This window comes from Maniola hyperantus, chromosome 11, assembly GCF_902806685.2.
Source record: "Maniola hyperantus chromosome 11, iAphHyp1.2, whole genome shotgun sequence".
Classification (NCBI taxonomy): domain Eukaryota; kingdom Metazoa; phylum Arthropoda; class Insecta; order Lepidoptera; family Nymphalidae; genus Maniola; species Maniola hyperantus.
Genome location: NC_048546.1, coordinates 6711823 through 6734602, shown reverse-complemented (window position 1 = coordinate 6734602; position 22780 = coordinate 6711823). Strand labels below are relative to the sequence as shown.

General features: G+C 37.7%; 1 protein-coding gene across 2 annotated transcripts; it reads left to right on the top strand.

Annotated features, from left to right (window-relative positions):
- Positions 1-1514: 1514 nt before the first annotated feature.
- LOC117986601 (uncharacterized) lies at positions 1515-20551 on the top strand. 2 transcript variants are annotated; one of them, XM_069501860.1, is made up of 5 exons: positions 1515-1632; positions 11911-12037; positions 15374-15519; positions 17471-17612; positions 18151-20551. In XM_069501860.1, exons 3-5 carry the CDS (start codon positions 15390-15392, stop codon positions 18362-18364), a joined length of 486 nt encoding a protein of 161 aa, XP_069357961.1. In that variant the 5' UTR covers positions 1515-1632; positions 11911-12037; positions 15374-15389; the 3' UTR covers positions 18365-20551. The 2 variants fall into 2 exon arrangements, with proteins under 2 accessions (XP_069357961.1, XP_034829360.1); XM_034973469.2 differs by lacking the exon at positions 1515-1632 and adding an exon at positions 7457-7610.
- The last annotated feature ends 2229 nt before the right edge of the window (positions 20552-22780 follow it).

Genomic DNA, 22780 nt, shown 5'->3' with positions numbered 1-22780 from the left:
AACGACGGCCGCAGCAGTCCGTGCGTGCAACGCGATTATGTCGCAGTGCGATTGTTTTTGGAGGTAGGTGTAGCTACCTACCAAGTAAAGACTTTTTGAACTCGAGGATCCAACTCCTCAGCCTTGATGCTGTATGGAATTGCATTCTTAAGTCATGGTGATACCATGGGTTTTTTAAAGATTCATGCGTTTAAATGTTTTTACGAAATCTGGTACTGAGATATCTTGCATCACGGGGATGGGCTACTACGGATAGGTTACTTTTTGTCCTGGAAAATCAAAAGTTCCCACGGGATTTTTAATCTAAAATTTAAAAATCTGAAATTTAAATCTAACTCCACGCGGGCGAAGCCGCGGGCATCAGCTAGTTTAGATTATATAAAGGTTATTATACGTTTTATGATACTAACTTTTAGTAGTTGTTTTGATACAAAAGAACTAGGTTTTTATATTTATGTAGTAGGTACTTAGTTAAAAACAAGACTGAAATTATCATAACACTACAAAGTTTTTTCCATACATTTGTTTAGTCACCCGAAACCACACGAGTAGATATTATAGAGTAGATATTATAGACCAGAGGGGAAGCTTCACACTAGCTCACGCACACCACGACGTGCCACGGACGCGCCGTGCGCCCAGTTTGGCGGCAAACGGAGCGTCCGTGACACGTCGTGGTGTGCGTGAGCTGCGCTAGAGTGAGTGAACCTACAGCCAGCCGCTAGTATGAAGCTTCCCCTCTGGTCTATATATCTACTCGTATGTGTGCCGAAACTGTCTCATACTATTACAGTTATTTATTTGAGAAATATACCTACCTATCTACTACGTTATAGTCACATGATGTGTACCTATGCCGATATTAGGTATGTCGGTAACGAGGTGACAGAATTTAGTTAATTTACGAGCAAAATTTGAATAAGTATAATGTTTCTAGCTATCTGGTCCTACCTCTGTTTTCATCCTTTATCTGTGACTAAGTATGTTAGGAGTTTTCATTGTTAGTGTTTCCCTAATTGGACTTGACTTGTTTTGTGAAGGTATAATTTTGCTTTCCACGATAAAATGCTTTGAACGTAACAAACTCGACAATGTCTCGAATCGTGGCCTCGGGTACACGGTACGTTAGGGTAACTAATTACATTATCATAATATTATGAGAACATGACTTTAGATTTTACTGTCACCAATCACAATTTGTCAACGGCTCCGCCTCTACATTTAGATATTATGAAGTTTTACCACACCACAGTTTTACTGAGAGTGACTGGGAGTGTCTACTCCAGCATTGAATTATAGTTTTGAGTATTATATTATATTGAATTATAGTATTAGAGTGCAACGGACGGAGTTTAAAACGGCGGCGTCCTTTCGGATTTCAGTCCGCTCCTTTAGCGTTTGAGCTATCGAGGTTCGAGTTATGCTATGAAAGTATGGATATCTAAAGAATGATACCCTATGATACTCTTTCAACCCTCCATGACGGGCAAAACTGCCGGAAACAGAAGCTTCGATCGCCGGAAAATGTCACAATTTCGTACCTAACGGGAATACAAGTGCCACCGCTCCACTTGACGGCAGGTAAACGGAAATCAAATGTGCCTGCCTATCTAAAAGAAGAAAAGAATATTGGTACCTACTTCAATATTTAGTCTTACTATATTTATCTATTCTTCTCTAAAATCTATCCCTATTTGTATTTAAGGTCTTCAACCACGTTCATTTAGGATGGTGAAAAATCCCGAATGGAATACTTTGTTATTTCGGGACAAAAAGTAGCCATGATGACTTCTGTTATTAGTAGGTATTGCCTAGGTACCTGCAAAAGTCTCATTAAAATCGGCCTTTCAAGATTTCTGTGCAAAATTCAATTATGATCAGTTAATCGGACATAATTCCACAATTAACTATACCCACTAAATACAGTAGCCTCGCGAGGCATTGGGGTTTCGGCAAATTCTGATGCGCCTCGCCTGAGGCAAAAGCGCATCCTCGGTCAAGTGGCATCACTGCACCAACTGTAGAGCGCTGCTGTGAAATTGTTATGATACCTATCACCTATTTACGAATACAGTAGTAGGGAACCGGTTTAAGGAAAAGATTTTTAGGGGTAAGTTCCTGGTTCCTAGTAAAATTATTTGTTTCCGAGTCACAAATACATAAAATAAATAATCCAGTTCCTTTTGCCGAAGACGTTAATGTGTGTAAAAAGCTTACTCGGTGACAACTGAAATGAGATAAGATCAACTGTTGGACTAAAGCCAAAATCGCGAGGCGCCGCGAAAATGGCATGTATTGTGAAAAATATATGAAATAACACGTACCAAACATCATCATCATCATCATGATCAACCCATCACCGGCTCACTACAGAGCACAGGTCTCCTCTCAGAGTGAGAAGGGTTTTGGCCATAGTCTACCACGCTGGCTAAGTGGGGATTGGCAGACTTCACACACCTTTGAGAACATTATGGAGAACTCTCAGGCATGCAGGTTTCCTCACGATGTTTTCCGTCACCGTTAAAGCAAGTGATATTTTAATTAATTAAAAACGCACATAACTCCGAAAAGTTAGAGGTGCGTGCCCGGGATCGAACCCCCGACCTCCGATTGTAAGGCGGACGTCCTAACCACTAGGCAACCACAGCTTTTTACCAAACGTGTAGTTAAGTTATTATTAATGTGGTCTGCTGTTAATAATTTATATTGTTGAATCAGTGTGTTTTTAGGTACTTACCAAGAGTGAACGATAGAACAACAACATACATGTAAACCTAAAACGAGGATGCCACGTATCTACATAATAGTTATGTAGGCATACATGAATGAACTATCCAGTAATAACATTGGCTTAAGTATAAGAATACAATACATAACAATAAAATAATAAGAGCAATATAACTAAGTATATGGATACCTAGATTGCTTGTGAAAATAAAGACTAGCTATCTCAATAATTCATACTCTTCAATTAAAATTTAAATTTGCAACTTTGAGACACACTTAGCAAGTGCAAAGTTAAGTTAAGTGTGTCAGAGGAGAAAGCTAGAAAAAAGAAAGAAAAACACAGTAGCGACTAGGTAGTTAGCCGGCAAAAATAATGACAAGGAAATATTTAAAATTTACTTCTCGATTCAATTAAAGTAATTTGTTTCACCTGAGATAACCACATCACTGCCTAAAATAGAATGATCTATGAAAGCTTGGATCTTTTATTCACAGGAAAATAATATTAAGTAAGTATTTAAAAAAACCAGATTGAGAAGGGAATTTTTTTTTTTTTTTTTTGCTTTTTTTTTTTTTTTTTTAAATTATTAAGAAGGGAATTAATTCAATGACTTCTTGCTTTCTTCTTTGAGATAGGTAAGTAGGCATGTCTTGTATTAAGACGAAAGCTATTTCAATTAATCAAATTATTTTTAAAAGCTGAGAGCTTGAACATGAAGAGGTTTCTTTTATGTTTCTTTATTAATAAAATTGATATCATGGACAGAGAGGTGCCGTATACTAGAGGCGCAGATGCCTCATAAAGCAGCATGAACCTAGAAAAGCATCCGTCGTGTTATTATCGTTTGGTTATTGATGGGTACATTGGCGTTGTACCTATACATACGGACGGACGGACGGACGGACGGACCGACCGACCGACCGACCGACCGACCGACCGACCGACCGACCGACCGACCGACCGACCGACCGACCGACCGACCGACCGACCGACGGACGGACGGACGGACGGACGGACGGACGGACGGACGGACAGACAGACAGACAGACAGACAGACAACTGTGAATTTGTGGTTACTACATCACACAAAAAAAAATGTGTTCATGAACAAATTATTATTAGTACTTTCAACTTTCAAAGTAAGATAATATACCAAATGGGGTATCATTATATGAAAGGGTTTTACCTATACATTCTAAAACAGTGTTTTATTTATTTTAAAGCATTTTAGTTTTTGATTTATTCGTGAAAAATGTCTAAAAAATAAAAAACGACGGAGCCCTCGGCGCGCGAGTCTGACTCACACTTGGCTGGTTTTTCTTTTTACTGCTGCAATTTTTCAGCACGAAGAAATAAAAAAGGAAAACATATCTTACTACTTACTACTTACTACTACTACTACTACTTAATACTACTTACTACTACTTACTACTACTTACTACTACTTACTACTTCCTACTAGGTACTTATGCCTATATTTATTGACGCAAAGCAACCACACCAAATGTCTTAATTAAAATATAAGTACAAGATTTGCGTCTCGCATTTTCCCTTATATTATACCTACCTACCGTATATATGTATTGTTGATATTTGGAAATTTCGACTGCTGTAGAATTTCTGTTAATATATTTTAATTGATTTCGTTATCCGATCTCTAATTTCTTAGCTTTTGTTGTTTCTTCGTTACGGTGTGTTAGATTGAATATCTTCGTATTTAAATCATTTTTGTGAATAATTAAACACTACTACTTTTGACATGTTCATTATTTTACCAATTTCGATATTTATTAATTTTTAAGGTTCCATACCTCAAAATGAAAAAGAACCCTAATAGGATCACTTCGTTGTCTGTCTGTCTGCCTGTCTATCAAGAAACCTACAGAGTACTTCCCGTTGACCTAGAACCATAAAATTTGGCAGGTAGTTAGGTCTTATAGCAGACATTAGGGGGAAAATCTGAAACCAACGTGGGATATCATAATACCAAGTGGGATATCATAATTATGAAAGGGTTGTACATTCTAAAATAGATTTTTATTTTTTTATGCATAATAGTTTTTGATTTATCGTGCAAAATGGCGAAAAAATACGACTGTAGTACGGAACCCTCGGTGCGCGAGCCTGACTCGCACTTGTGCAACTCCTTTTTTTACAACTTTTTCATTTTAAAGATAGTCATTACGGAATCAACCCTAATATCTGTAGGCGGCGTATACCTACTTACCTTTCTTAAAGGTGTTTTCCCGCCCAAGTCTAATTTTACCAAATTGTTGCCCATTTCAGTTTTAATTAAGATAAGGGAATGCGAAATGTTTCAATCAGGTTACTTCCTATGCTTGAGGGTATTTTGTTAAGTAGGTATTTATAGATAAAAAGCTGATGCTCACGACTTCGTCCGCGTGGATTTCATCATCATCATCATCATCATCATCATCATCATCCTCCTGTGGACGTCCACTGTTGGACATAGGACTTCACCACACTCTTTATATCGTCGGTCCATCGTGCTGGAGGGCGTCCCAAACTACGCGTGGATTTAGATTTTTAAAATCTCGTGGGATCTCTTTGATTTTCAGGGATAAAAAGTAGCCTATGTCACTCTCCAGATCTTTAACTACCCATGCGAAAAATCACGGCAATCCGTTGCTCCGTTGTGACGTAATTGAAGGGCAAACCAGGAAACCAACAAACAAACCCACTTTCGTATTTATAATATCGGTTGTGATAATATGGGTAGTGATTAAATTGGACGCGCATTCTGCTTTTTGTCTGGTGACATTAATAGAAATTAAAGAAAACGATTTACTTGTTTGTTTGTTCCTAATTATGCGTTCCTACCATACCATTAATCCAATTGCAATGAAAGTAGGTAAGTAGGTACATTCGTTGTTGGAACTTGCGGGAAGGTTACTGATATAATATGTACTTATCCATACTAATATTATAAATGCGAAAGTGTGTCTGTCTGTCTGTCTGCTAGATTTTCACGGCCCAACCGTTTAACCAATTCTGATGAAATTTGGTACTGAGTTAGATTACATCCCGGGGACGGATATAGGCTACTTTTTAGCCCGGCAATTTAAAGAGTTCCCACGGGAATTCAAAAACCTAAATCCACGCGGTCGAAGTCGCGGGCATCATCATCATCATCATCTGGTACAAAATAAATATCTTCCTATCTGTAAAATTCTCCTTATCCTCTTAGAATTTCCTATAGCCCTGAAATCGAGAGTCGAGACCAATAACATAAGTATACCTACTTTACTTATTCTATATTTTTTAGTCGAAAGCCCAAATGACCGACTGTCATTCAAATATTCACGTCCATTTTACCTCCTTGGTGGTGGCATTTCCGAAAACTGGCCAAGTGCGAGTCAGGCTCTCGCAGCGAGGGTTCCGTACTACAGTCGTATTTTTTCGACATTTTACACGATCATTCAAAAACTATGATGCATAAAAATAAATAAAAATCTGTTTTAGAATGCACAGGTGAGACCTTTCATAATATGATACCCTACTTGATATATTAAAAATTGATAAATTGAAAATATTAATTACTAGCTGATGCCCGCGACTTCGTCCGCGTGGAATTAGATTTTTAAAAATCCCGTGGGAACTCTTTGACTTTCCTGGATGAAAAGCAGCCTATGTCACTCTCCAGGTCTTTATCTATACCCATGCAAAAAATCACGTCAATCCGTTGCACCGTTGCGACGTGATTAAGGACAAACCAACAAACCAATAAACCAATAAATCAACAAACAAACACACTTTCGCATTTATAATAAGGGTACTGATTAACAATTTAATTTTTTTTGTGGTATGTAACCACAAATTCACGGTTTTCAGAGTTTTCCTCGAACGTCTGCTATAAGACCTACCTATCTACCAAATTTCATGATTCTAGATCAACGGGAAGTATCCTGTAGGTTTCTTGACAGACCGACAGACAGACAGACAAATAGATAGACCGACAGACAACAAAGTGATCCTATAAGGGTTCCGTTTTTCCTTTTGAGGTACAGAACCCTAAAAATGTGAAAATTGTACCCTCTTAGGTGTTGAATTAAAAAAAATATTACTTAACGTATGCCTAAGTCATAAATAGCTATTCTGTAATGTCAAATTTCAGCCTGATTCGTCCAGTGGTTTGAGCTGTGCGTTGATACATCAGTCAGTCAGTCACCTTTTCCTTGTTTTTATTAATAAGTTTCGCTAGCGATTTTCACAAAAATGATTTTAAATTAAATAAAGTTAAATTACATGACGTTGTATGTAAAATAATTTGAAAGCAAACAAACACTACTTTCACATTCACACGATTTACATGGTTTTCTATAGTTAAAGGAATCCCAAGACTTCTACACTTTTGCGAAATAATAGACATTTTATAATATAAAATTATTTTGATTTAATTACTTGCCACAGCGAAAACACCAGTCAGTGCAATGCAGCCACGGAGTATAAAAGTGTAGCAGTGGAAGTTATTGCATTATGAAACGGTTCATTACCAATTCAACGGTTCGGTTCAACACAAGTTTTGAAATGAAACAAATACCTATAGGAATGTTAAACTAAATGAAAAACTCTAGAACCAAATAAAAAAATTTGAACATGGAAACTTTTCATGAATAACGGATACTGAATTATTAACATCTGCAAAAGCTATTTCACCTAGTTTCAGGCCAAGTTTTCATCTCAACGGTAGTATATAGGGAGAGTCGCTCCTGTATGGACGTTTCTACATCCCATTTTGAGCGTACACTCCAAGTTACGTTGAAGTTACGACTACAATGTGCTTGTGTTTACATTTTTAAAAGTGCTACTGATAGAACGAACAATATGTTTTTCTTAATATTTGCTGTTGTATTTATTGCAAGTAAGCATGCTTATTTTTATATCGGCTACTGTTGAATTTAACGAGGTAGGATTTAGTCCCATAGTTGGGCTTAGGCTTTATCTGTGTACATCATCATCATCATGCTGAGCATCGGTCTCTGAGTCAGGTGCGGATTAGCAGACTGCACACGCCTTAGAGAAAATTATGGAGAACACTCAGGCATGCAAGTTTCCTCACGATGTTTTTCTTCATCGTTACAGCGAATGATCTTTAATTGCTTAAAACGCACATACCTCCGAAAATTTAAAGCTGCATGCCCGGGATCGAATCCATTAAATATCCATTATCTATTTTAACGGCGTTATAAATCAGAACATCATATTATTTTCTTTTACTCTGCACCAAATCATATTGGTGCATTATAAATTCGGGAAGATTTAGATTAATTTAGTTTTTGGGATAAGGAAAAAGTGCTAGGTAGTACATATTTTATTTTTAATATCTTACGCACAGCAAAGTCGACTGATCTAGTGGCATGACAAGCCGACGGCAAACTAGCCGGGGTCTTTAAAAGTAAGAGTTGTCGTAAGCTGTTTTAATCATTCGTAATAAAATAAGTAAAATAAGTAATAACCGAGTCCGAGGACAATATTGTTCTTGAGTTTCTGATACGACACTTTGGTAGTGCAAAATTACCGCGTTAAATGCAATGAACCAAGTCGTCACGTCGCCGTAACTATTGGTGCTAGTTAACAATCATCAATAATTATTTCATGTACAATGTCAAAGTCTTGTTGCTTTGTAGGTGTTGACAACTGGACCCATTATTAGAGCACTCGCATGAATGTAGGAAGTAATAATAAAGGTCTTTGGCCACTCATCTTCAGCCTGTAATTTACTTGTTATGATGACAAAGAGTACCTAATATAAAAATTGACATGACCCTTTTGATTTTTTATTGATGATTCTTTGAATTGATAGGTAGGTATACTTACCACTTTTTAAGGCTATGTACCTCAAAAGGAAAAACGGAACCCTTAAAGGATCACTTTGTTGTCTGTCTGTCTATCTGTCTGTCTGTCAAGAAACCTATAGGCTACTTCCCGTTGATCTATACAATCATGAAATTTGACAGGTAGGTAGGTCTTATAGCAGACATTCGGAGAAAAATCTGAAAACCGTGAATTTGTGGTTACATCACGCACAAAAAATTCAATAGTGGTCATGAACTAATAATTAGTATTTTCAATCCATATCCAATATCCATACTTATATTATAAATGCGAAAGTGTGTCTGTCTGTCTGTCCGTCTGTCTGTCTGTCTGTCTGTCTGTCTGTCTGTCTGCTAGCTTTTCACGGCCCAACAGTTCAACCGATTTTGATGAAATTTGGTAAAGAGTTAGCTTACATCGTGGGGAAGGACATATGCTACTTTTTATACTGGAAAATTAAAGAGTTCCCACGGGATTTAAAAAAACCTAAAATCCACGCGGACGAAGTCGCGGGCATCATCTAGTTATAGATAAAGATAACTAGGTATATCAAGTGGGGTATCATATGAAAGGTATTCACCTGTGCATTCTAAAACAGATTTATTCATTTTATTTATTTTTATGCATCATAGTTTTTGAATTATCGTGTAAAATGTTGAAAAGATACGGAATCCTCGTTGCGCGAGCCGGACTCGCACTTGGCTGTTTTTTTTTTCAACTATAAGTATGCCGAAAACCATAATCCTTACAATCTTTTGTGACACCGCGACTTATTACTAGAATAGAATTGAATATGTTTTCATTCAAGTAAACTTTTACAAGTGCTTTTGAATCGTCAAATAATTGAATTAACCATTTACTACTGGTACCGAGAAGAACTAGCTATGAAAATATGACAAAGAAAATAATATTTTAGTGAACGAATTTTATTTAGTTGCTTTTTGTACCCATTAAAAAAATTACTTAACTTAGTTAACGTAGCATCAGTACGCGTAGATACCTTTTATTGCGACGCGATGCCATGAAGGCACTATCATCATCACTGCAAGCACTGAGGAATTTTGGACGAGAAGACATCTCGAAGCTTCCCAAGCGCTGCCCAGCCGACTTTGCAATCAACGGCTAATATTGCAAACTGCATAATATATCAACTAGTAGGGTGCGTGGGTGCGCGAACCACTGAAGTGGTCCACGAGCATGCAGCGTTAGTTTTTCAAAACGTGGACTTTATTTGCCATACATTTTCTATGGAAAAATAAATTCCGTCATCTTGAATTTTTTCTATTCTTCGAGTAAACCTTCGGATCTTGATCATCTTTTGCGAAGAAACTACTCTTCCATTTTTTATACTCTCCGAGATAGACACCGACGAAGTTTGTATGGCGGCCATCTTTTTTTCGCCATTTTGAATTTTTTTTCAGCTCATTGGCAATTGGATGACGTTTCGAATGACATTTGCTCAAGCACCCCCACCTATCTTCAATACCGTAAGCGTGCTCTTCACTTGTCTCCGAAATCCTCAATCATCAGCTCTCTCCTTATTTTTGTTCCGAATAAATTTTTGTCTTCTATACGAATATATCAGTAAAAAAAAATTTTCATACAAAAATGTTCAGGAGAGGTGATCAATGAGTGAGTCAGTCAGTCAATCAGTGAATCAGCACGAGCAGCTATATATGTATCGGTTACGCAGTTGAAACGTCACCGGCCGCCGCCCGCATCTAAACACCGCGTGCCCACTTTTAAAAGCGGGTAGATTGGCGTTTTATTATTTAATTTTGTGAATGGTATTACTAGTTTTTGGAGTTTTGTGATTTGAGAAGTACAAAGTACAAAAATAAATGTAGTGTCATCTATTTACTATGTTAACCTATGTAAACTCATAAGCTGCAAACCGCATCGGGAATGGAAATGACATCCTAGATACAGATAACCTAGTCAGGAGTCAGATCTACCACCCACGCAAATGGCCAACATGTAACTTTTAGATTTTCCTGGTTTATTAAGTATTAAGGATCGATAAGGCCGCCTTTGCATGCTACAGCTATTAGATGAAGATCCTTGTATGTTCATTTTATGTTTACTTTGTGTTGTGTGCAATAAATAAATAAAGTATAAAATAAATAAATAAAGTATCTCGAAAAAAATATCTTTCTCGGAATTAGAAATACATACCTATCTCCATTAGAAAGCTCTGTAACTCCATCATATAAATAGGTATTAATACTGTATCATTTACTGATAAGTAAGAAATCTCAATTTCATACTCTCGTAACGCAATACAATGTCTCGGGTCGGGTGGCTTTATGTTTATTGGTCTACGTCTGCAATGACAATTAATTTCTTGATGTGTCCTTTCAAACATATCTTATGTAAAATAGGTACTTATAGGTAGATTCCTCCTTTATCATGGAATCTGTATATACCTACTTCTGAGCTTTGTTCACAATATTTTGCTCAGGTGAAAACCCCAAGGCCTCTATCTAATCTTGTTATTACTTATTTTATTACCAACAATAGAGGATCAGGTGACCAAAAACTAGTAAATGGAAACCTTGACGTCCAGACGAAAACTTTTTCAATTATTATGAGACCAAAGGATACGAAGAGAACGCGACTCTTAGGTTTTTACAGTTAGGTAATATCAGGTGCTTGTGATAATAACCGGGACCAAATGGATTAACGCATTATCCTAGGTATCATCATCATCATAATCAACCCATCGCCGGCTCACTACAGAGCACGGATCTCCTCTCAAGAGTGAGAAGGGGTTTGGCCACAGTCTACCACTCTGGCCATGTGCGGATTGGTAGACTTCACACACCTTTGAGAACATTATGGAGATCTCAGGCATGCAGGTTTCCTCACGATATTTTCCTTCACCGTTAAAGCAAGTGATATTTAATGTATAAAACGCACATAACTCAGAAAAGTTAGAGCTGCGTGCCCGGGATCGAACCCCCGACCTCCGATAAGAAGGCCTAACCACTAGGTTATCACAGCTATCCTAGGTATGGAGGGAACGAAAAGGTCAAATTCGGACCTCCAAAGTAGTTCACCGATATAATTACCAACATGGGTCAACGTTGCGCTTAACAATCGCAATCGATTGATATGCATTGTCACAAATAGGCCACACGTTCCTTGAAGTGCTATGCTCGCTATGGTAAAAACTATCTATTAGTAGATATTAGCGCCAGTACATTAAAAAAATACTAACAAAGCCTTGCGAAATAGCTTAATAATATACCTATGGTTCCATCCTCTAAAGTCTAAATAATGCGGCATTTTACACTCGTTCCATGATCTTTGTGAAAATTATCAATAACTTGTAATTTCATCACTAGATGGAGGTGGTGCACAGCTAAGCGAAGAAAGCTGCGATGCGAGTGAGCTGAAGATATGTGTGGAATCGACACCACGAACACCTGTAGGATTACCGCGCACTAAGCAAGAGCTCGATGCGCACTGCCTGTAAGTCATCGTCCTTATGAGTATGTATAACTAATAGAGCGCTTACACAGCTTGTGAGGTGCTGACAAGGGGCATGCATGGTTGTATATATTATAAAGACCTCAGGAGAGCGTGTCAAGTGCTAAAATTGCCAAAAAACTGGCCAAGTGCGAGTCAGGCTCGCGCAATGAGGGTTCCGGACTACAGTCGTATTTTTTAGACATTTTGCACGATAATTCAAAAACTATGATGCATAAAAATAAATAAAAATCTGTTTTAAAATGTACAGGTGTAGACCTTTTATATGATATCCCACTTGATATAGTTATCTTACTTCAAAAGTTAAAAATACTAATTATTAGTTCATGACCACAATTTAATTTTTTTTGTGTGATCTAACCCTAAATTCACGGTTTTCAGATTTTTCCCCTAAAGCCAGCTATAAGACCCACATACCTGCCTAATTTCATGATTCTAGGTCAACGGGAAGTACCCTGTAGGTTTCTTGACAGACAGACAGACAGACAACAAAGTGATCCTATAAGGGTTCTTTTTCATTTTGAGGTATGGAACCTTAAAAATTAATAAATATCGAAATTGGTAAAATAATGAACATGTCAAAAGTAACTGCTTGTTATTTTACAACACTACATGTTGTAAAATAACAAGCAGTTATTTTATCTTGTTTAATTATTCGCAAAAATGATTTAAATACGAAGATATTCAATCTAACACACCGTAACGAAGAAACAACAAAAGCTAAGAAATTAGAGATCGGATAACGAAATCAATTAAAATATATTAACAGAAATTCTACAGCTAGCCTAGTAGGTTTCTTGACAGACAGACAGATAGACAACAAAGTGATCCTATAAGGGTTCCGTTTTTCCTTTTGAGGTACGGAACCCTAAAAAACGAGCGTATAGTACCTAGGCGACAGGTCGGCATGATAATCGGGGAGGGAATGCCCCGTACACGACGTGACGTGTGGGTGTGCGGGGCGTCCCCCCGCCTAATACCCCGATTGCCATCTCAACATGTCGCGGACTATACATCCGCCTTCACCTGGAGCCGGAGCATAATAATTAATGCGACTCATCTCTTTCGGGAATTTTTTGCGAGAGCGAGGTATGGTCGCAATGATTGTGCTTGGGCTGCTGAGCCGCAACAGGGCTTCCGTGTCATGATTTACTATGCGGTCATCGATAACTTTGTTTGTGTTTGCCGGTAATTGTGGTTTCTTGGAAACTGGTGTTTATTTATTTATCTTCGTGTCCACCTCAGACTAAGATTCAAGGAGACTTATCAGACGCGTATACCCGAAAGGGACAAACCAACAAAAGAAAGCATACTTACCTACGTATGAAAGGTTATGTTTCATAATTTGAGTTCGCTACAACTTTTACAGCCCATCACACAGCAATGCACTATTGTATATATATAAATGATTTTCACACAACTTCAATACTAAATTTAAAACAGAAAACTAAATAAAACTAGTAATATTCGCAATAAATTACTATCACAGATGACAACTGTGCCCAACAAACCTCTAAAAAAGCTAAACTATGACAAAGACAAAAAAATGTATTTTCGTCTTTATCACTCTTCAGAGCTTTTCTATAGGTACACCCAGCTTGCTCTAACAAGATTATTTTGATGCCAAGTCTCTTTGATTCTTAGTCTGAGGTATCCACCCACTGCAAACCTGTCTCGTGGTAAGACAAGCGAATAACATCATTGGACACACCAGGCGCCGATAAACCTCCGGAATAATTATTACAAATTATATTTGGCAATTTCTGTTATAAGATATTTTTGTACGAGATGTGCCTACCTATAAGTAATATAATTTAGATCTTGTCATTTTTGACAATTGATAATATGGTGTGGTCATAAGTAGAAAAATCTGCACAGTTTACTCGGAGTTTTGAAGATGGCAAACTTAATATACACTTAATTTTTAGTAAAACAAGTGTCGTAAAAAATATCTAACTATGTAAAATAACAATAATGAAATTGCCCAAAATATTGTTAGCGTATATAATTACTCCCCCCCCCCATCCCCCGTCCCCCAATCGGTGTGCAATAAAGATTTCTAAATCAGTATCCTTATACGAAAGTGTGTTTGTTTGTTGGTTAGTCCTTCAATCACGTCGCAACGGTGCAATGGATTGACGTGATTTTGCATAAAGACCTGGAGAGTGATATAGGCTACTTTATATCCCGCAACATCAAAGAGTACCCACGGGATTTTTAAAAACCTAATTCCACGCGGACGAAGTCGCGGGCATCAGCTAGTTAAAATATAATAATGAGTTGTATTTCTTGTACGATGGTATGGAACCCTTTTTGTGTGAGTCCCATTCGCACTTGACCGGCTTTTTAAATAAAATCTAGATCATATTGGGCAGACTGTAAAGGAGTTTTAGGAATTCTTGCAGGCGTTCACGTACTGTGCACGTGGGAGTCGCGTTGCTGCTGTTTTGCACTCTGCTGTGTGTCGTGGACAATTAATTTGATTGAATTTCTAATTCAATATGGTTTTGGGTGAACGTTCTACACCAAATACCAAAATTTCAGGTTTGTAATTCATTTCGTGTACGAGCTAGGGAACCGAGACACGCGACAGACAGACAGCAAAGTGACATTTATTGGGATCCCTTTTACCCTTTGTAGTGTAGATGCGTGTAGAACACAGACGTAGAGCCCTAAAAACGTAGACGCGCTACGACTGGCCGTCCGCGTCGTGTTATTGTTATTACATATCCAATTCGTATAGTCCGGAGTCCGGACACATGCCATTAGGCAAGTTTAAACACTTAATGAGGAAAAGGGATTCTCCCAATTGCGAAGTATGTGGTTAGGTAGAAGATGTCTCGCACTTACTATTGGCATGTGTTCGTAGTCATAATTTGAGAGAAGCACTAACGTGTGAACTAAATTTAAATTTTATGAATATTGGTATTTTTAACTGTATTTTGAACAAACCTTCGAGCATTTCGGCAATGAAAGTGTATAAATTATGGTAAGGTTTAATTATGTAGTTTGATTTTAATTTAGTTTGTAACGATGGGGCTGGCATATAGATTATCTGTAAAAGCCCCTTACAAAATAACAGATTAAAAAAAAATTAAAAAAATTCGTATAGAAGTGTTTAATGAACAGTTCTTGCTTTTGCTTGATATTTACCTAATTTGTATAAAGTGGCGGAAAGGGAAACCCTGAAAGATCAAAGTTTACTATACTTACTAAGTATTATCTATTTATTTTTAGGTTTCTTCAGGAACATATTGTACGTAATTCTTATTGTATTTAATTTTTATTGTCCTTAATTTGTACTTATTTTTGATTTAGAGCGTACCAGACAGGCATGGCGTGTATGGATGCCTGGATCAGGCGATGTCTGCCTACTGATGGACAGAAGCTTGTGCAGCAGCAGATTGGAGGCGCCAGGGCACTCATGCGTTACCTCTGTACCAACAATACGGCTTTACGTAGAGGTCTGTTATACTTGTAGCTTTGAATAGTGCACACAAAACTAAGTAGTCCAATCTGAATTTGCAACATGGCTGTTTGCGTAGATCATCTGAGTTTGTTGTGGCCTCTTCTCAGACCTGGGCGCGTTTGGAACCCTCGTAGCTTTAGTTTTAAGTTCGCTTAAAAATTATCACCACTATATCACTAGAAGCTGTGATAGCCTAGTAGTTAGGAGGTCCGCCTTCTAATCGGAGGTCGGGGGTTCGATCCCGCGGGCACGCACCTTCGACTTTTCGGAGTTATGTGCGTTTTAATTAATTAAATATCACTAATTGCTTTAACGGTGAAGGAAAGCATCGTGAGGCAACCTGCATGCCTGAGAGTTCTCCATAATGTTTTCAAAGGTGTGTGAAGTCTACCAATCCGCACATGGCTAGTGTGGTAGACTATGGCCAAAACCCTTCTCACTCTGAGAGGAGGCCCGTGCTCTGTAGTGAGCCGGCGATGGGTTGATCATGATGATGATGATGATGATGATATCTTACAAATCCAACAACCGACCATCAAAAAGTGTTATTTATATCTATTTATACCTATTTTGAAAAAATTATAACTTTGATTTTGACATCATCATGATTATCCCATCGCCGGCTCACTACAGAGAATGGGTCTCCTCTCAGAGTAAGAAAGGTTTTTGATTGGCAGACTTCACACACCTTTGAGAACATTATGGAGAACCCTTAGGCATGCAAGTTTGCTCACGATGTTTTCCTTCATCGTTAAAGCAAGTGATATTTGATTACTTAAAACGCACATAATTCCGAAAAGTAGAGGTGCGTACTCGGGATCGAACCCCCGACCTCCGATTATGAGGCGGACATCGTAAGTCATATGCCCTTTTACTTAGCCTCCGCTCTCCGCCCGTCTTTCCATCCGTTGGTGTCAGCGGGCTGTATCTCATGAACCTCATGTACCTGAAACTTACACAGAATATGTATTTCTATAGCTATTACGGAACCTTCGTCTGACTCACATTTGACTGATTTTTATCTATTTTTAGCTAAGTTTCCATTCTATTGTGTATTAAACTCGTAAGTACAAACTTACTAGAAGCCACATTAGATAATGTTGCCGGCATTGCGCCGCGCCCGAAGTCTCGCGATTTGTTTGTTTGGGCCTTAAACGCTGTCTTTATAAATGTTACACACAAAATAAAAGTTTCTACTGTAATATATTGCAACGATGCGGGTTCCCGCATTATTTTAGCTGACCCAAAGCATATTTCAATTTATAACGGATACGGTTTTACTGGCGCTATTCCAAAAGCATTTCTTTTCATCTACCATTTTTAATGTGTTTAAAAACTTAGAAAAGCTCAATTGTCGAATCAAATTCTAGTGGCCTACGAAGTACGTGCACTCTGCCAAACAGCTCATTGCTGAAGGGTGATCTCATCCATTAATTAAAATGTATTGGTAGAGGTTTCCTCGGTAACTTTTTGTGTGTTATATCTTTGCGCCTCAAGTACGAAGTTGCGGACCAATGCTCGTTTAATGTATGTATATATTTGTTTACGCTAATTGGCTTTAGTTTCGGTTGTAATAAATTCTAGTAATGTTATAAATGCGAATGTGTGTCAGTATTTCTGCCTGCTACCTTTTCTAAATTAATAATAACATGTAGGTACCTACTATAATGTTCATGTAGGTATGTATAGGTACCTATGTAAGTTTCTTTAATCCACCATAATTTCTAAATTCCTAACCAGATTTGGATGTATGGAGTATCGTTAGAATCTATAAATCATCTCAATTGACACTAGCTATACATTTTTTGAAAAAAAAAAAACAAAAATAAAAAAAACATAGCGGCTGTACGTGGCTGTATTCCCAAACTATTTTTTTATGTTTAATGTTTTTAATGAATTTCAAATGTAATTTTTTAAACTTTTGTTTAAAAACTTGTTTTATCTAGACTTTCTGAAGGAGCCAACGTGCTGGGCAGTGGTGTCGCCGGACTGGTCGCGCTGCGTGGACGAGCTGCAGCTGGCGGTGCGCGACATTTCCGAGCGCTCGCACCAAATAGTTTACTTTAATAAGAACACCGAATTGTGCTGGTAAACTATTTTTTATCGACTACTTTATGCCCACGACTTAGTCCGCATGGACCACACTTTCAAACCCGTATTTTACCCCAGGGTTGAGTTTTCAAAAATCCCTTTTTAGCGGATGTCTACGTCAAAACAGCTATCTGCAGGCCGAATTTCAGTCAGGCTATCGACTACACTTGTTATTTTGGAAAACAAGGAGCTTTTCAAATAAAATTAATGTCCTGGCACATATTACGTGAGAAACATTATTAGTGGGCGGCGATCCCAGCACATCTACTCATCAACTCATGTGCGAGCACGGCGCGGCGTGACAACCGCGCTGTTCTCAAACAGAGCGACGCGACACGGTGGGGTACTACTACTGGTTCGTGAATTTTTCCAAACAATAAAATTTCTCGATTCAGTTTTTTTCATTTTAAGCCTAGGGTCAATATGCATGGTCGAAATGGATAGTACGGTCATTTCGCCTCGTCTCTAAAACCACAAGAATTTCACAGTGTATTAGTAAGTTTTTCTAAATTACTGTTTTTATGTTTGCCGGCAGTGCTCGTGACGAGTTTGTGTCATGCGTAGCGCTGGCTGGGCGCGCCTGCTCGAAGGCGGCGGGCAACTTGCTGCGCAGCATGGCGTGGGTGCTGGCGCAGGACGTGGCTGCGTGCAGCGCGCAGCCCAGGGTACACTGCGCGGCGCCCGTTCCACCTTTCGCGGCACCAATTCTAATCATGCTCTCCGGTGTTTTACCTTATCCTTTACGATAAGTAGGTACTTATAAAATTCCCAGACACCTTTTTACCCAACTACGGCAAAGCCAAAAGAAAGGGTATGTAATTGAGTGTCTTCCACTGTAGCGCCTACATTACTGAACCGATTGTGAGGATTAGGTTTCAATCGATTTATTATTGTAGTCTGGGTGACATAGGTTACAATTTATATGACTCAAATCAAAGTAGCGGATGTGACATTCAAAAAAATTGGGAAACTCTGTAATTTTTTCCTATTGTATCGAGTGGGATATCAACATGGGAAAATTACAAAAATGTAAATATTAAGTATAATGCAATATTAAAAATACCAAGGGACAGAAAAACAATTTTACTTATTAAATTTCAGTTCGTTTATTAAGATGAGAAGTCGGGTTTTAGTTTTGAACTTTATCTCCGAATGGATGCTCAGTGATGGTATCCAAACTTAACATTATAAATTTGAAAATGTATCTGTCTGTCTGTTACCTTTCACAATCCGTTCGTTTAACTATTTCAAAATATTTTTGACACAATAGTTTGCATCCCGTATGAAATAAATAGCTCGCATCCCGTACGCAATTATTTATTCCGGAAAATAAAAAACTTCCCACGAGATTTTCTACCTACGAATATATCAACATGGACGAAGTCGCGGGCGTCATCTAGTGACTGATATTCTTTTTTACCCGAATGCAGCGAAGCCAAAAGGAGGGTTATGTGTTTGACCTGTAGGTATGTATGTATGTCCGTTCCTATGTCCGCTTATAACTACTGAACGGCTCAACCGATTTTGATAAATGATACGTCATTAGATTCGTCTTGATGACGCGAGTGTCACTACGAAGCTCAAATTCTTAAAAATCAAAATTGCGGATTTTATGCACTTTAATTAACACACAAAATAATCCATATACTTAATATTACGAAAGTGTGTCTGTCTATCTGTCTGCCTGCTAGCTTTTCACGGTCCAACAGTTGGTACAGAGTTAGCTTACATCCCGAATTGAGAACCTCTTCCTTTTTGAAGTCAGTTAAAAAACAACAAATCTTACTTAGCGTCTGTGGAATGGTCCAGCGCCCATTAGTTAGATAATTTTGTGAAGTACGCGGCAGAAAATAATGTACAGAATCCGATACACATGTACGATATACAGTATCAGAGTGGCCTTCAGAATGACATTTCGGCTTTGTAGAGCAATGTCTCTGTCTATAAGTATGACGTTTTGTCGGTCTCGACGACAGAGACAATGCTCTACAAATCCGCTATCTCCTTCTAAAGGTCGATGTACATTATTTTCTGCCGCGTACTGTAAATAATCGTAAACGTAAATGAGTTCTTAAAGAAAACCGTTAAGTAATTAGGCATTTTGTCTTATTATAGTTCTAATATTAGAGTTATGTTTATATAAGGTAGACAGTGGCGTGCAGCTCATAGAAGCATAAACGCACTGCTTACCCTCATTGTAATAAATCAATGCTTATTTTTCATTATAACCTGCCGTAAAAAATAAGTTCATACCTAAATGCATACCCTGGCTTGAACTCCTGTGCACGCCACTGAAGGTAGATACTTATCTAATGAAATTAATATGAGAATTATTATATTCTCTAGTAAGAAATACATATTTTAGCAAGACAACGTGTCAAACCACGCCGTTTTATGTTATGACACCTTCAACTAAAATTAAACCGTTTGAAATTAAAGTTCAAAGGATTCGACGTGACTTGTATCGAGGAATAGTAGCTTATTCCCGCGACTTCGTCTGCGTGGACTTCACAAATTTCAAAACCCATATATTACCCTCTTACCCTTTCAAAAATGCAAATGTCATAATAGCTATCTGCATGCCCAGCCCGATTTACCAGTAGTTAGAGCTGTGCGTTGATAGATCAGTCAGTCAGTCAGTCATATGTACATTTATGTACCTAATATAGATTAACCGATCATACTCAATAGTAGACACGTTCTAGAAACAAATATCTGTATTTGGTTTGTGATTTGAACGGGTACCTAGCTACAGTAGGCGGCAGAAAATAATGTAGTGTATTGAGTATGATTGGTTAATATTCAAAAGAGAACCAAATTATGTTTGTTTGCAGCGTGCTATGAACTTGAAAAGTATTTTTCTGTAGTTTTTTGTTTATAAAAAATATTAAAATGAAATTGAAAATGTGATTGTTATATAAGTATTTATGTATGTAAGGCGTAAACCATTAAGAAATAAATGTTTGTACTAGAATTTCATCGTTTACTTTCCATCTACATACTTACTATGGATTGCTTAAAATTAGCATAAACTGAATATTTAGTTAGAAGATTTCATATTCGATGTAAATAGATTTTCCAAATACAATAGACTTTTAACAAAAAAAATTGGTGTCCAGAATTACCCACCACTGTGGGTCCACGTACCCCACGCACTCGTGGGGTAGTTTCGAATGGCGCGTGGGGAATGACTACTGTAGTTTATTCGTTATACTAGCTCATACCCGCGACTTCGTCCGCGTAGATTTAGGTTTTTAAAAATCCCGCGGGTAGGTACTCTTTGATTTTCCAGTAACTGTATCCACGCAAACGACGCGACGTATCACGTCGATCCGTTGCGCCTCTCTACCCGCCTTCTACACTCCTGTCCCTGCCGGACTGCCGCGGCCGTCGAAATTACTTTAATTTTGTGATATCTCCTAAGATATTATTCTAAATGAAATGATACAAGGGCAATTTTGGTCTAAATTAAACACTTGAGATGACGAACAATTTTATTTTGATGAGGATTAATACTATAATAGTAAAAATACCTTCGAAAATAAAGCTTTGTTCACGGTACTGGCGCCTCTTGTATCGAGCATCTAGCATTTTCCTCGCTTTATGAGATAAAAAGTTGTCTATTTCGCACGGGTGCAAATTTATTTGCGCTCGAGTCTTTGAATTCCTCGCTACGCTCAGGATTCTATCTTTGAACCACTCGCTTCGCTCGTGGTTCAAACTTAGCATCCTTCGCTGGCTCGGAATTCAATACAAACTCTCGGGGCAAAATAACATCTTTGCACCCTTGCATAACAAATAACTATTTAAATCTTTTATTCACGTCATTAAGGATGAAACCGAGAATGCACTCTGGCTGTGCTCCTGCAGTGATGCAGTCGCACTGTGTTTGATTTCTAGTTTATATCTTTAGTAATGTACATTGTATAGGTACGCTTACAAAGACTTTCTCTGAAAATCACTTAGGTAGAATTACTTACCTCACAACCTGTGTGCAGTGTTCCTCGTTGTCTGTGTCAACAAAGACTGAGTGATTTTCCTTTTATACCACCTGACGCTGTTGCAGCAGTGGGATCTATTATAACTAAACGAACTAAAATCTGAAACTCGAGGATCCAAACAATCCGGTATTTAACAACTAGTTAAACCGTAACTTTTAATCAAACGTCACAACGCGCGCTTATTATGCGAGCTTCTATGAGAATTTATGTGTACGTGACGTCACAGTCATTTGACGAGCTTTTTTTAGTTCAATCGATAATTTAAAATGGTCATCACACATAAAACTAAAAAACCGGCTAAGTGCGAATCAGACTCGCGCACTGAGGGTTCCGTAGTACAATCGTATTTTATCGACATTTTGCACGATATTTAATGTTGGTAAGTACAGCCAAATACCTTATATACTAAGGCATGCAATATTATGTTAGAATAATTTTACGTAATTTTTAATTATTATTTTAAATTTGCTTATTTTACAGAAAAAAAAATGTATAAATATTTATAAAATTTTGTCACAATAATAAATTAAATTATACATAAATCAATCAGAACACTTATAACCTCCTCAGAACAATGTCAATATGGGCTAGCTACCAAATAATCAATTATATTGTCAAGTATATACATATTATGTCAAATAACGATAAATCAAAAATACTTACTAGATCTCGTTCAAACCAATTTTCGGTGGAACTTTGCATGGTAATGTACATCATATACTTTTTTAGTTTTATCATTCTCTTATTTTAGAAGTTACAGGGGGGAGGGGGACACACATTTTACCACTTTGGAGTACCTACGGGTTTGATGAAAAAAATATTTTGAGTTTCAGTTCTAAGTATGGGGAACCCCAAAATTTATTGTTTTTTTTCTATTTTTGTGTAAAAATCTTAATGCGGTTCACAGAATACACCTACTTACGAAGTTTCAACAGTATAGCTCTCATAGTTTCGGAGATAAGTGACTGTGACATACGGACGGACAGGCAGACAGACAGACATGACGAATCTGTAAGGGTTCCGTTTTTTGCCATTCGGCTACGGAACCCTAAAAAGGACGTGGATTCTACTTATTATCCTCTATTTAATAATTACTGAGAAATAATACTGAAATTTTTTATATGTTGTTCTTGTACAGACCTACTCGTATTACTCTTACACAAT

Excerpts from the sequence above, each read along its gene's own strand:
- LOC117986601 (XM_034973469.2), top strand. The coding sequence starts at position 7,463 with ATGGACGTTTCTACATCCCATTTTGAGCGTACACTCCAAGTTACGTTG. Across the intron at positions 12,038-15,373 it reads GAGCTCGATGCGCACTGCCT|AGCGTACCAGACAGGCATGG; the intron begins GTAAGTCATCGT and ends TTTTTGATTTAG. Across the intron at positions 15,520-17,470 it reads CAATACGGCTTTACGTAGAG|ACTTTCTGAAGGAGCCAACG; the intron begins GTCTGTTATACT and ends TGTTTTATCTAG.